At 43.9% G+C, this 13,620-nt stretch overlaps 1 protein-coding gene across 6 annotated transcripts in view; it reads left to right on the top strand.

The window, feature by feature from the left end:
- Positions 1-13,620, top strand: part of LOC114783603 (A-kinase anchor protein 9-like) — a 56,360-nt gene that overhangs the window by 9,663 nt on the left and 33,077 nt on the right. For all 6 annotated transcript variants that reach the window (XM_028969116.1, XM_028969114.1, XM_028969117.1 and 3 more), the window contains 13 exons: positions 305-460; positions 546-743; positions 864-3,263; positions 3,962-4,054; positions 5,424-5,607; positions 5,723-5,802; positions 6,043-6,178; positions 6,290-6,387; positions 6,601-6,700; positions 7,030-7,252; positions 10,336-10,390; positions 11,540-11,839; positions 12,140-12,463. In XM_028969116.1, coding sequence (XP_028824949.1) covers positions 305-460; positions 546-743; positions 864-3,263; positions 3,962-4,054; positions 5,424-5,607; positions 5,723-5,802; positions 6,043-6,178; positions 6,290-6,387; positions 6,601-6,700; positions 7,030-7,252; positions 10,336-10,390; positions 11,540-11,839; positions 12,140-12,463 — 4,347 coding nt within the window. The remainder of the gene's footprint in view (positions 1-304; positions 461-545; positions 744-863; positions 3,264-3,961; positions 4,055-5,423; positions 5,608-5,722; positions 5,803-6,042; positions 6,179-6,289; positions 6,388-6,600; positions 6,701-7,029; positions 7,253-10,335; positions 10,391-11,539; positions 11,840-12,139; positions 12,464-13,620) is intronic.

The following is a 13,620-nucleotide window of genomic DNA, read 5'->3' as shown; positions in this document are numbered from 1 at the left end:
AGTCGTGGGTGACGAGAACGTCCTTGATCTTTTGATATGATTCATTAATTTTATATGCTGTCATGACCCTGGTTTTGTGGTTCTGTTGGAGGATTATTGTTTGATGAGCAACCATGAAGAGTGGAGCTTGCGTTATGCTTGCTTTCTTTTTGTCTCCTCAGAAACAGTAAAACATTTCCACAAATTCATTAGTGGAACTGAACATTAAAACTCTAGACAGAAAATACCATTCTGTAATTATTTCTGTTAAAAGTTGAGGAGCCATGGCAACCTGACTGGTCTAATAGATGTGACGTCTCCAAAGTTGCAGGACTTTGAGGCGGCTTTGAAACAGAGAGATGGCATCATCACCAAGCTCACGGCCAACCTACAGCTGGCCCGTCAAGAGAAGGATGAGGTCATGAGGGAATTCTTGGAGTTGACCGAACAGAGCCACAAGCTTCAGATTCAGTTCCAGCAGGTTCCGCTGCCGTCCTGTCACTACATCTTTTTAGCGGAGATTTTTCATTATAAGAATGTTTGTTTTTTTCTTCTTTCTGCCATAGCTTCAGGCTGGAGAGTCTCTCAGGAACACCAGCCACAGCAGTACAGCCGCAGACCTGCTGCAGGCCAGGCAGCAGATCTTGCACTGCCAGCAGCAGCTTGAGGAGAAGGATCAAGAGGTCAGAGATCACCAGAAGCACGGCGAGGAGCATCTGTTACAGCTCACACAGACTCGGCACCAGCTGAGTGAAGCCTACAGGGTACATCGCAAGTCACTTTTTAAATGATTCTGTGCTCCATAGAAGTAAAGTCTACCTTCAGTGTTTCGTTATTCCTTATTAGTACGTTTGGACAAATTAATAGGGATTTGCTCTTTGCAGGTGAGCGAGAACATGGAACAATCGTTTGCAATGAAATTGCAAGAAAAGGAGCTTGTGATTACAGAGCAAAAGCAGCAGATTTCTGAGCATCAGCAGACCCTAGTACGACTGCAAGCGGAGCTTTTGGTCTCCGAGGAGCAACTGAAAAACCTGAACCTGCAACTGGCCTCCAAAGCGAAGGAGCTGGAGGGTGTAAAAGTAGAGCTGGAGAGCAGCAGGAACCATAGAGAAGAACTGGATAGTAACGTGGCTGAACTTGATGCTAAGAAAGTGGAAGTAGATTCCTTGAGGATCGAGCTTGAGAGCTGCAGGACAGAACTGTCAGCATCGAAGCAGAAGGAGAGGATGTCTTCTGGGGAGATTCAGCAGCTGATGGGCACTGTGGAGGACCTGCAGAAGCGTTGCCACCAGGGCAGTTTGTCAGAGAGCGAAGCCTTGCGGCATGTCGAGGAGGACGCCACGCGCAAACTGGACCATCTTCGGGCTGAGCTTGATGAGATGTACGGCGAGCAAATTGTCCACATGAAGCAGGAACTGCGATCTCAGCAGATAGCAGAAATGGAACGATTGGTTGAGAATCACACTGCCGACATGGCGCATCTAGTTGATCAGCACAACGCTGAGACAGAACGACTGCGCAGCCAATCAGCACAGAGCTGTGGTGAGGTGAATCAGCTAAATGCCCGCATCATCGATCTTCAGCAGAAGCTCCAGGAGGCCCAGGTGCTACGCGAGAGGGCCAGACAAGACCTCACACTGGTATCCGAAGAGAAGCTCAACCTACAGAACCAAGTGGAGGACCTCCTCCATACCATTAGTTCTTCAAATGGCAGGGGGGATCTGGTCCCTCAAGGGTTTGGAGATGCTCAGGAGCAACATCAGGAAGAGATGAAACGTCTCCACGTTGCCATCAGCGATCTCCAGGCTAAACTGGCCGCAGCACAGTTGACTACAGGAGAGCTGGAGGCCAAGCACGAGTCAGAGGTGACCAACTACAAGATTAAGCTGGACATGCTGGAACGAGAGAAGGACGCGGTTTTAGACCGCATGGCCGAATCTCAGGAGGCCGAGTTGGAGAGGCTGAGGACACAGCTCCTCTTTAGCCACGAGGAGGAGCTCAGTAGGCTGCGGGACGACCTGCAGAGAGAGAGCCAGCTCAATGTGCAGAACCTGCGGGATGAGCTGGAACGAAGGCACACCGAGGCTCTGGACAAGCTGCAGAAGACCTTCCAGGGTAATCTGTGTCTGACGGCCAGCGAAAAAGAGGCACTGGCTGAGGAGAGGGATGTGCTTCTGGGTGAGATTGCAGCACTTAAAGATGCTCTCAGCCAATCAGTGGAGAGCTTGAAAATGGAAGAGCTGGTGATGCAGTTGAAGGAACTGCAGTTTGAAGTAAAGCAACTTCGGGAGAAAGAGAGTGAAAGGTTCGACGTGGAGGAAGAGACCAAAAAGATACGAAGCGAGTATGAACTGCTGCTGAAAGAGACGAAAGAAAGAGAGCAAGGCTGGGAAAATGAACGGAAAGATCTGGAGTCTGAAAACGGCGCTCTCGAAGAATCAATCTCGTCAATGAGAGAGGAGATCGGGTTCCTCAGTAAGGACAGGGACGAGCTCGGCATGAAATTGGACTCCGTTGTGACCAAGAATGAACAGCTGCAAAAATGCATCGACAAGTTAGAAGAAGACATTGAATGGCAGAAGAACACGTTCTCGTTAGCTGAGAAGGAGTTTGAGGCGAACTACCAGGAGCTGAAGGAGGAGCATTCTTCCCTTCTGAACGAAAAGCTGCTCGGTGAGAAAATGGAGTTCAACGTCTCGCGTCATGAGATCGTCGAACAACAGCAACAAGATGGTGACCAGGGCAGACCAGCCGTAGAGAAGGACACCACAGAGCTGATGGAGAAGCTGCAGACGTCAGAGCAGGAGAAGGAGATCCTGGCACTTCGACTGTCGGAAGTCACAGCCCGTCTGGAGCAAAGCCAGGCTGAGCTTGTGCACCTGGAAGAGGAGCTGAGGCGCGGCCATCAGGACCTGGCGAGGGCCGCGGTGACCCAAGCCGGACCCGAGGAGGACCCGCCCCTCCACGTCGCGGGAAAGGAGGCGGAGTCCGAGCCGCGCCAGCGCAGCAACGCACCTGTTGAAGGTCCGTCCGCCGCCTCCTCCTCCTCCTCCTCTCCATCCTCGTCCCCCCCTCCACCCCCCACCGTTCCGCCAGAGCCGCGCCAGCGGAGACCGAAGCGGCGGCGGCAGCAGCTGCAGCAGCAGCAGCGATCGCAGGGAAGCTCTCGTCTGCCGGAGGACGGAATAACAGGTGGAGGAGGGGAAGACGCGCAGGCGCCTAGCGGGGGGATGCGGCACACGCCACTGCGCCGCCACGGAGTCGCCAGCGTGGGGAAGCAGGTGAGTGGCAGCTGGGAGACGCGGTCCGTGAAATCGGGTGAATAAGCGGCCCGGAACTTTCCGGCCGTCCCGCGGTGAATTGATCCCACGGTGAATTGATCCCACGGGCCTGAAGGGTTCGATGTAGCTCAGTTGCCTGGCGGAGTTTACCATACTTTGCATTTCTGGAGGCACCGTCCACAGTGTTTGCGATCTGACTAATCTGTTGCTCACCTTCCAGAAATGGGCTTGACTGCAGAGAGGCTCCATTCGGCTTTTTCCTGCCGGAATTAGGACCGGGGGGGTTGATTGGCTTGAGGCGGCCACTTGTGCTCTTTAACGCGGCCACTTGTGCTGTTTAACGCGAGCAGTGTTGGGTCCGTGGTTGCATAGGTGTCGGGTCGTTGTGCCAGAAGAAGATTCTCTCTGATTTGTAATGGCAGCTCTCACACTGTAGAGAATGACGTGAATTCTGAATCCTCCATTGATTTGCTTGCATACCAGGGAATAAATTGCCTCAAGCATTAAATGTTTGGTTATTTTTGCTTTAGAACATTGATAAAGGTTGTAGTCAGTATTCTAATACATTAAGATATATATTTTTTCTTTTTATAAATATAAAAACCCAAAATATTTCACTTTCGTTATAGGTGCTGGTTCTTTCTTTTTTTTTTTTTTTTTTTTTTTGCTGAGAATGTTACCTGTTACCTTCTCCGTAGGATGGGGGAATTGAAAGCTGTGATGTTGAAACCCAGACAGTGATCCAAGGGGATGCAGAGGCTGGCCATGGAATCGCAGGCACCATCGACCATGTAAATATTCAGATTTGCCCATTTTCCACATGTTTACCGCTAGACTCCTGAACAGAAGTTCTCAGCTGGGGGTTTGATGTGTCCCTTGGTTTTGACAAGGAGATCTAACAGGTCCTCCAGCAAAAGTCGATTTTGCAAGCAAGATTTGTTATTTCTTAATTTGCCAAAACTTGATTGATTAGTCTAATCTTTTCATAATCACCTGCCATTTTGATTATGGTTTATTGTGGTGTCACATGAACATCTACTGCCTTCGGTTAAGGAACAAATTGTTCTAGTTCATCGCCGGAATCAAATCTGTAGTCTTTGTTGGTACAACAGTGATTCATAATGTGCTTAAGGTGCTGCTGTAATTATCTTGGTTATATTCCCCATTACCAGGAATTTTACTGTAATATATAAAGACCAATTAATGTTGAGTAGAAGCTGTGCATTAGATGTTTTTTAAATTTTAAGTTATCTAATTTTATAAAATTAATTATATTTAATTTGACCTATTTACACCCTGTGTATAGTACTTTGCTGTATTTTTTTTTATTCATGGTAACATTTTCAGGCAACCTCATTAGCACCTGCAAAATGTGTTGTCAGGTTTAAGTGTAGCATGTCTGTCCTTAAACGACTAAGGTGGACCACATTTAAACAACTTGCAGTGTTCAACGGATTAATAAATTCATGCTGCTGCGGGGAACTGTGTTAACACTTCAGATAGGAGGCATGGCTTGTTTCTCTGCTCCCTTTGTAATTATGTATAATAGTCCTCTCTCCAACCCATGGAATATTCTGGAGACCAGGTGTTCATTCCTGCTTTCCTTGATGTGTGCGTGTCTCTTTCTCTCCATGTACTTCAGCTAGGCCTCTTCACTTATTCACACACACACGTCAGTCCCTGCAGAATTTCGCCATCAACACAATTTATGTATTACATATCCATCAAATTTGCCAAAATGTTGCAGCTTGACAGATTTGCAAAGGTCTCAATGAATTCATAAGGTTGAATTTGGTAATTGCAACATTGATTCATTTTAAAAAAGTGACCTACCACATTCATACTTTACAATGAAGTGGAAAAGAAAAACGTACGTGTGGTTATGAAACGGGTTTGACTTAAAGAAAATGTTGTTTTTGTCTGTTCTACTAGGTGCTTGTACTATTGACTGGGTCACATAGAATATTAAATAGAGATTAAAATACAATTTTCATTGACAAATTAGACTAAAATATTCAGACGTAGTTGACTAATAAAGACTAAAAAGACAGCTTGATGCAAAGACTAGCCTTAAACTAAAATTAAGACAGGCATCAAAATCACCAGTATCCACCCTGCAGTTTTCCTCAAATTTGCCCCACTATCCCGCTTATCCGGCAGGAGGAGTTCATGCTTCAGATGGAGGCCCAGCGAATCAGCCTGTCTCAGATCCATGCTGCGCAGCTGGAGCTGCAGAGAGAGCAGCTGCAGGCAGAGGCCGAGTCTCATCTGCGCAGGCTGGGCCAGGAGCTGCAGGAGAGCCATGCTCTGGAGGGTCACCGGTGGGAGAAGATGGGTGGGAAAGGTCAGCGGGCTCACATGGACAGGGGACCACATCAAACCTCACAACTAGTGCTCAGAGAAGAGAATTCACCTTTTCATGCGGAAAGCCAGTTCAATTATGTTGCTTTATTTTTTAGATCACAAAGAAGAAACCAAATCCCAAAAAATTGCAAATGTATTTCAAGCAGTTTCTGAAGAATGCAATGAAGTTGTACAGGTAAAATATATATTTTTTTGCATATTTGTATTTGTCCCTGTTAGCAATTTAAAGGGCACAGTGGAGCAGTGTAAAATGTTTTTGAAACAAACGCTGATCAGCAATAAGATACCAGTGCAACTGGATTTAAATGGCATAAACTGTGTATGTATGAACATTCTGTACATTTTATATGAAATAAATAATATTAAAAGACAGACAATGAAGGTGCCATAATTGTTTGTTAACTTTTGTTTTCAGTCCTTTGTCAAACTTCTCGGCCAGGAGCTTATTGAATCCCTTCCAACCAGAGCGCAAGGTGAAGAGGGCGAGCGGAGTCCTGCTGCCCACTCAGACGAACCCACAGATCCTGTGTCAATGTTGCATGAAGCTAGAGGTATAGGATTAGATTATCAGAAGAATTGGCAAAACACTGCAATCTTTAAAAATGAAAATCATGATCGGACATTGTATGTATTTAATGAAGATCGGTTGATTCTTGTTTCAGAAGTGTGCTGCAGTCTCAAGGAACTCAAGGAAGAGGTTGAACTGGAGTACCGTCGGCTCACAATGGTACATTCGGCGCTGAAAGCAGATGGGGATAAGGTAGGACAAGGAGTTTTCCCTTCAATGTTTATTTACATGCATATGTATTAGTATGAAATTGCTGTAAAAATATATAAAAAATATTCATCCAAAAAAAATTGTGTTTAGAATAGCGTACTTTTTGGCTGACTCGGTGGGCATAGATGATGATGGTGATGGAGGTGACTACATGGCAAAAGCACAAAATCGGCCCTTTTCTCTGTTGACTGACAGGTGGAGATGCTGCAGTTGGCCTACGAGGAGCTGAAGCTCAGCAGTGAGGAGGAGATCGCCGGCCTGCGGACACAGATCCACGCCTCAGGATCAGCTTCCGGTGATCTGAAATGCCCCGTTTAATAAGCCACTTCCACCAAGACACTCATTTCTGGTGGAAACTTTTGTGCTTATCGTTCATTTAATGTTTTTAGTACCACTTGATTTTGTTCTTATTCAACATGCATTTGCCTGTGTGTGTATATGTCTTTCTGACGTATTTGAAACATTTCAGTTTGTTAGTCTTGATTGAAGGTTATTTAGCATTGAGTTCAGTGATTTCACTGGAATGTGAACATTTTTAGTTTCAGATTTGTTATTATTACAGGCAGCAATATTTCCATGTTTGAGCTTCATTAACATTGCCTAACGTTGTTTCTGCGTCGTTAGAGCCGCTGAAGGCAATCTCGTTACGCCTGCCTGAAAGTGAGAGGCTGAAGGCAGAGTTTGAGGAGCAGAAAGCTCACCTGGAGGAGCGCCACCGACAGGAGATCGAACACCTGCGTGCCTACTACCAGCAGCAGGCCAAAGAGACGGAGGAGCGTTACACCACCGAGCTGATACTACTACAGCAGCGTCTGGAGGAAACCACCAGCTCTCAGGCCCAGTACAGGTACAGCTCAGACAGACAGGCGTCCTGGAACAAGAGCTGCTAGAATTCTGTCATAGATTTTTTATGCTGTTGAATGGCCTTGAATCAACTTTTATTGCCAGCTTTGCCTTTGACAGTAAGGTCAGTTATGACGTAGTAAATATCTCCATAGGTTACATGCAATGGCCTTCCAGGATTTCACCATCTAGCATACACACTTTTGTTTGGTCAGTACACAGTTCAGGAGAAAGCCATTGAATGCTTCATTTGATGAATGGCTTTCTTTTGACTGTTTTATTATTTTTATTAATAGGCCTGCATGTATTGGTTCTCATGATTTTGAACATTGTTTTAAATTGACAAATTTTGTACACCCAGATTTTAAGATCTATATATTGCTTAATAACATACTATACAATTACATAAAAACAATGATTATTATTATTATTATTTTAATGTCAAATTTCTGCCCCAACCATATTATTTGTATAAATGTAGACACCTTTCAGTAATAGTGTTTAATTGGTATTTCAGAACAACATAAAGAAAATAAAGACATAATCAACATAAAGCAAACAACATTTAGTTATATTAATTATATGAACTTTTACCTTTTTTAAATAAATTACCCCAAAGAATGACTCTTTTCACTACTCTATAACATAAATTACTTTTTAAATTCTTATTCTAAGTTCCACTTTGTGTGCTTTGTTAGGATAAGGATTAATAATTAATAACAGAAAATGAATGCTTCATTTCCCACTCATGACTTTAGACTGACTACATATGGCATGATGTAGGCGTAATGGGACACAGAGAAAACACTGGATTTACCATAATCTTCATAACTTGAGTTTCATAAGAGACTTTCAGTACATTAATATATTCAGTATATTAATAATAATTCTAAACTGACGGTCCGAAAGTATATTTTTCCATGTCCTTTTACATATTTTACATAAGCACGTGTGCAGACATCAAACGCCAATGGATCTAAGCGTTTGAAAGGCAAGCTCTGTACCCCAGCCGTCCTGCTGCGCGAGCGTCTGAAACATTGATGAGGGCGCTGGCTGCATGGCGGCTGCTTTGTAACTAGGCTGAAAGAGAGCAGCAGGGCCTGTTGGAGATGTGCGACATGAAATGATGGCCTTAATGACAGAGTGATGTTCGCCGTTACCGAGTTGCTTCCTAAATCTGTTTGCTTTCATGTTTTTCTGTGGCTGGTTGGAAAGGCACTTACATTTTCTGAAATGTGTTTTGTAATTGTTTTCAAGGGCCATTTGAAGTCATTTTGTCTGTGTTAATGCTTTTCTGAGAACCAATGTTAAATTTCAAAGAAACATTTTCAAATGAAATCTATGCCCCAGTCATACCTTTTATCAGGTATTAAACTATTTGGGATATCTCAGGCAATTTTTACTAATAAAACAACCTGCCGACATATAAATAAAGTAATTTATTCTGGTGCTTCGGGCTGCTTAATCTCAGCATATGGAGGATAGCTTGTGTCTGGGACAGCTGTTGCTGCGGGGGGTCTGGTGAAAACGTCTGCCTCGTGGTTCACCTGTCGACTGACCGACGCAACTAGAAGAACCGTTCTGACCAGCAGGAGTTGAGAGTGTTTACAATACCCGCCTCTCTGCATACCATGCTTAAGTGCGATTATGCATTAGGATCTGCAGATGAAGATTGGACTCAGTGTCCCACAAAACCTTAACCTTTTTTTAGGTTCATGTCACTCAATGATTGTTGCCACCTACTGGTAGCATGTGGGGTAACCAGAAACCTCTTTTGTTCCAGGTCGATTTTGCATGTGAGGTTCAGAAAGGCATAATCAGACACCTCTGGAATTATTTATATAACCATAGATATTGGGCAATTTGGGCAATAATGTGCTAATTCTCTTTATACTGCTTTGTCATGTATATAATAAGTCATTAGAGTACCCTAGGCATTAATAGGAATTGGAATAGTATTTTTGGCAATCGAATTGCAATTGTTTAAAGAGTGTGGTCAATTTTATAAAAACAGCTTTTGTCAAATGGAAATCCAGATTAAAGGTTAAGTACTAGAATAACTAATAATTTGCCAATTATTGCATTTACACTAAAGTGCATTAATACGTTTGGCCTATATATAAACCTATTTGAGTAAATTAAGTAAATTGAGTAAAATTGGGACTATGTGAAATATAAATTGGAATTTAAAAATATAGTTAGGTTGCATATTAACAAATTAAATGAAGGCAAAACACACTATATAATTTATTCATACTGTCTGCAATAAAATCTGCAGTAAGTCAAAGTAGAATTGTTACTGCAACCAAAAATGAGGACTAACACGCAATTTATTCAAATACCTATTGTACATTAAGCTGTACAGAGGATTGTCACATTATGTTTTATTTATTTATTATTTACTTTATAAAGTTTGTGCACAAAGGACAGCACAAAAAAATTATTTGCCGCTTCTCCCCTCACCTGGCATGACCAGGCATCCTGCTTCGTCTAACATCCTCCATGTTTGGACAATAACATATTTTGTAGGCCATCTTTTTATCGTAGTAGACACAATATCTGCATGTACCATTCAGCAATTAAAAATGACCTCACACAGCCGCAATCACATTCACACCCAGGAGCTCATTCCATTGGTTTAAGCTACTGGAAAAGCTCGAGTACATTTGCATGTGGGTGTAGGTTGAAAAAGGTGGTAGTAGCTTAGTGGGCAACACATTCACCTATGAACCAGAAGACCCAGGTTCAAACCCCACTTACTACCATCGTGTCCCTGAGCAAGACACTTAACCCTGAGTGTCCCCAGGGGGTCTGTCCCTGTAACTACTGACTGTAAGAATGTGAAAGTAGTGGTCAATCATCAGACTCTTCCCACTTTAAACTGTTTACCATTTAAGATCATGTTTTAAACTTTGATTATATGCCAAAAATTGTAATTTCTACACCGATTCATTTGTTTAATTTATTTCTGTAAATCCCGAGGTTGCCTTGCCTTACACTAACAAACCAGTAAATTGCCAGTTTGTGGTCAGCCTGGCAGGGCCTGACTTGTCGCTGCTTAACATTCATCCTCCTCTTGTTTTGCAGCACGTCAGACTCCATGCAGATCTCAATGCAGAGAGGAGCAGGAGAGGAGCTCGAGGTTTGTGGTTTTTCTCTCTCGCTCTCTCACTCTCTCTCTGAATCCTCGCCTTCCCCTGCTGACCCTCTTTTGTGAGGGAGGAACACTAATTTAAATTAAGTGACTCAACGGAGCGTCAGAGAGAGAGAGAGGGTGAGCACTGCCCCCGGCCAGAGCCTGCCCCAGATCCCGCTCCGGAATATTCCGCGCAGTCAAGGCCTCAATCACACGTGCTGATACGGTTGGAGAGGAGAGAGAGCGAAGGTGCTGCTTTTTTTTCTTTGTTGCGTAAGACATCACACTAGTAGCAGAATGCGTCGTGATGAAAAGCCGATTTCCCCGCCCCAGCTAGAGTGACCTGCTTCATTTTTATTCTTTGCTGATCCTTGCTTGGCAGAAGGACATGGCGATGAGATGAGAGAGAGACTTAAACTGAGGCATGAACAAGGACGAATAGAGAGAGAAGGGTGGGGGAGGGAATGAATGACATGAAATTGAGAGCTGGTGGGCCTGAAAGATGTAAATGGAGGAGCGAGGGTGGTAGTGTTGTCATCACAGGCGCTTCGAGACAGATATATAAAACATATCACAGAACTATTTCTAATTTTGTTAAAAGTTAAAATTTGTCTGTGGGTTTTCTCCTCCAGCTGACATTATTTCTATCAAAAGTGAAGTGATTGTCATTGATTGTCAACACTCCATCACAGCACACGGTGACACAATGAAATGTGTCCTCTGTATTTAACCCATCACCCTTGGTGAGCAGTTGGCAGCCATGACATGCACCCGGGGTGTGGGGACGGTGCTCTGCTCAGTGGCGCCTAGGCGGTTCGGGATTCGTCTGTTGCCGGACCTGCTAAACTTTTGAATGGCTTTGTGTATGTAAAAGACAGAATGAAACCAAATATGACTTAATGAAATATAAATATGACTTAATGAAACAGTCATTTGACTTTGACTGTAGGACAGAGATGTCTGTGATGTTAGGGTTACTTTGTCTTGTTGTCCTGAAGGCACAAACACACTCATTTTTTTGTAGTGAAGGAAGGCGGGGGGTTAGTTGGTGACCGTGGCGGCTGCTACTGATTTTAACAAAAAAGAATAAAGCTCTCTCTTCAGACCCCCTGAACAAATGGGACTGAACTGTGACTCTTCTATGTTCGTCTTCAGCTGTGGGGCGAGGAAGACACGGAATTGGGTCTGGACAAGGAGCTCCACCCCCCCACCAAGTCCGTGGGCCTGACCCAGCAGCTGCAGGCGCTGCGCAAAGCGCTCTACCACAAGTACCTGCAGGAGGTTACAGCCCTGAAGGAGCAGCACCGCACAGAGCTGGAGAAGCTGAGAGCGGAGCGGCGGCAGACCGAGGGAGAGGAGGTGGAGGAGGAGCAGTCCAGCATTAACGGAGGGGTGGCCGTGGCGAACAGACACAAAGAGACGTCATCATCCTCGATGGAGGAGGAGGTTGCCAGGGTATGGGACGTTGAACTAATGCTCAGTTATGAACGGAAAATCAATCAGAATCAGGCTAAACAATGCAATAGCAGAAAACCCAAAACATTTTAATAAAATGTCATTTAAATAAAAATATAAGTCAATCAAGTTATTCATCTGGATTTGTGATTCAGGTAAAGCCTCTTGTGCATTAATTCCAGAATGCAGCACTTTTTTTTTTTTTTTTTTTAACTTGTTACTGGGACAGTAACCCCAGGAGACACCCAAGATTAAAAGTTGTTTATATTAATCCCAAAAAAATTCATTTTGGTTCTTCAGGTCATAGTACAGATGTCTGTGGAGTTTGCTCAGCAGACTGAACTGGCCCGCATCGCCAAGCAGTCGCGGGAGACCACGTCCGCCGTACAGACCCAGCGCGAGGTGAAGGAACAGGGTGGGGTGTTGGAGGACCGTCCCCCCTCCAGCTCCGACGAGGAGCTGCAGAGGAGGTGGAGAGGGGAGGTGGTGAGACTGAAGGAGCAGTTGGAGGAGAGGACTGAGGAGCTGTCCCACCTCAGAGAACAGCTGCGTCTCTCTGAGTTAAGAGGAGCGGACGCCACCGACTCTGGTGCCAGGGGACGGGAGGAGCATGCAGAGACAAAGGTGAGCTCTGTCCCTCCTGTCTGCTGGCTCTCATGTGGTTTGGAATCTAGGATTCATCTTAAAATCCCAACACTGCGATGAAAAAGACACCATGTTTTGAAGGTCCATATCTAGACACTTCGGTGTTATAATCTTTTAAAAACGTACTGTAAAGATAGTGTATAATTGTTTAATCCATCTGTATATGTTACCTACAGTTTACTACACTTGTACTTTGGTTTTAGGTCTGCGTAATAGCAGCAATTTGCTATTTATGCTGCAAGGGTTTTAATTCTGGACACCCATCAAAGTGTAATGAACCACACATGCAGAAAAATAGTCAAAGTGTGTTATAAGACACATGAAAATGGTCACAAGGAATAGCAGTGGGAATATTTTGAATATATAAAGCAAACACATGTTTCATCAATAAGATGTCATTTAAGATTATTTAAATTATTTTAGGATTAATGTTTCTCCTAGCTAATTTAATTTTTATGTTGTTTATTATGTGGATAACAAAGTTGAATCCCATTTCAGTAGTGTTGAATACCATTACTGTGTGAGAGAGAGTTTTTAACAATGATGGTCTAATTCTTTCCCCTGTGCTGTGGACTGATACAGTATCTCCATTCACATTTTGCATCAACTACAAGACAGGTGATGGATGGATAATTGATTTGATATGACATTTACATGTACAGCATTTGGCAGACACTCTTATCCAGAGCGATTTACATGAGTGCTTTAAAATGTCCATCCTTGTAATCCCTCATGTGGTCCACTAGGACCTGATCTGTAGATATCATTCACCTAACTCACAACCCAATTGCCTATAAGGGGATTTTTTTTTAGTTTGCATTAGAAAAGACAGAGAAAAGTCTAGATGAATGCTTTCCTAGAGCCTTGAGATGGTGATGCCAGTCAAGCAGTGCTGGAGGATCGGAGAGATCGAGGTGCAGAGCGAGGAGTGTATGAGAGCTGAAAATATGCTCATTTTTTACTGCTCCAATATCTGATCATTTGTGGCCAGTTGGTTTTGGATCCTTGAGCAGTTATTGTCTTGGCCATTTGAATACTATGACCGGTGTCACACAGTAAAAACCCTCATTTTCGTACCTTGTTATCTGTTTTTACAGCAGGTACATGGTAAGCAGGCTAAATTTCCGTCTGCTCCT

The sequence above is a fragment of the Denticeps clupeoides genome, unplaced genomic scaffold (genome assembly GCF_900700375.1).
Source record: "Denticeps clupeoides unplaced genomic scaffold, fDenClu1.1, whole genome shotgun sequence".
Lineage (NCBI taxonomy): Eukaryota > Metazoa > Chordata > Actinopteri > Clupeiformes > Denticipitidae > Denticeps > Denticeps clupeoides.
Note: the sequence above shows the minus strand (reverse complement) of the source record. Positions and strands in the feature narration are given on the sequence as shown.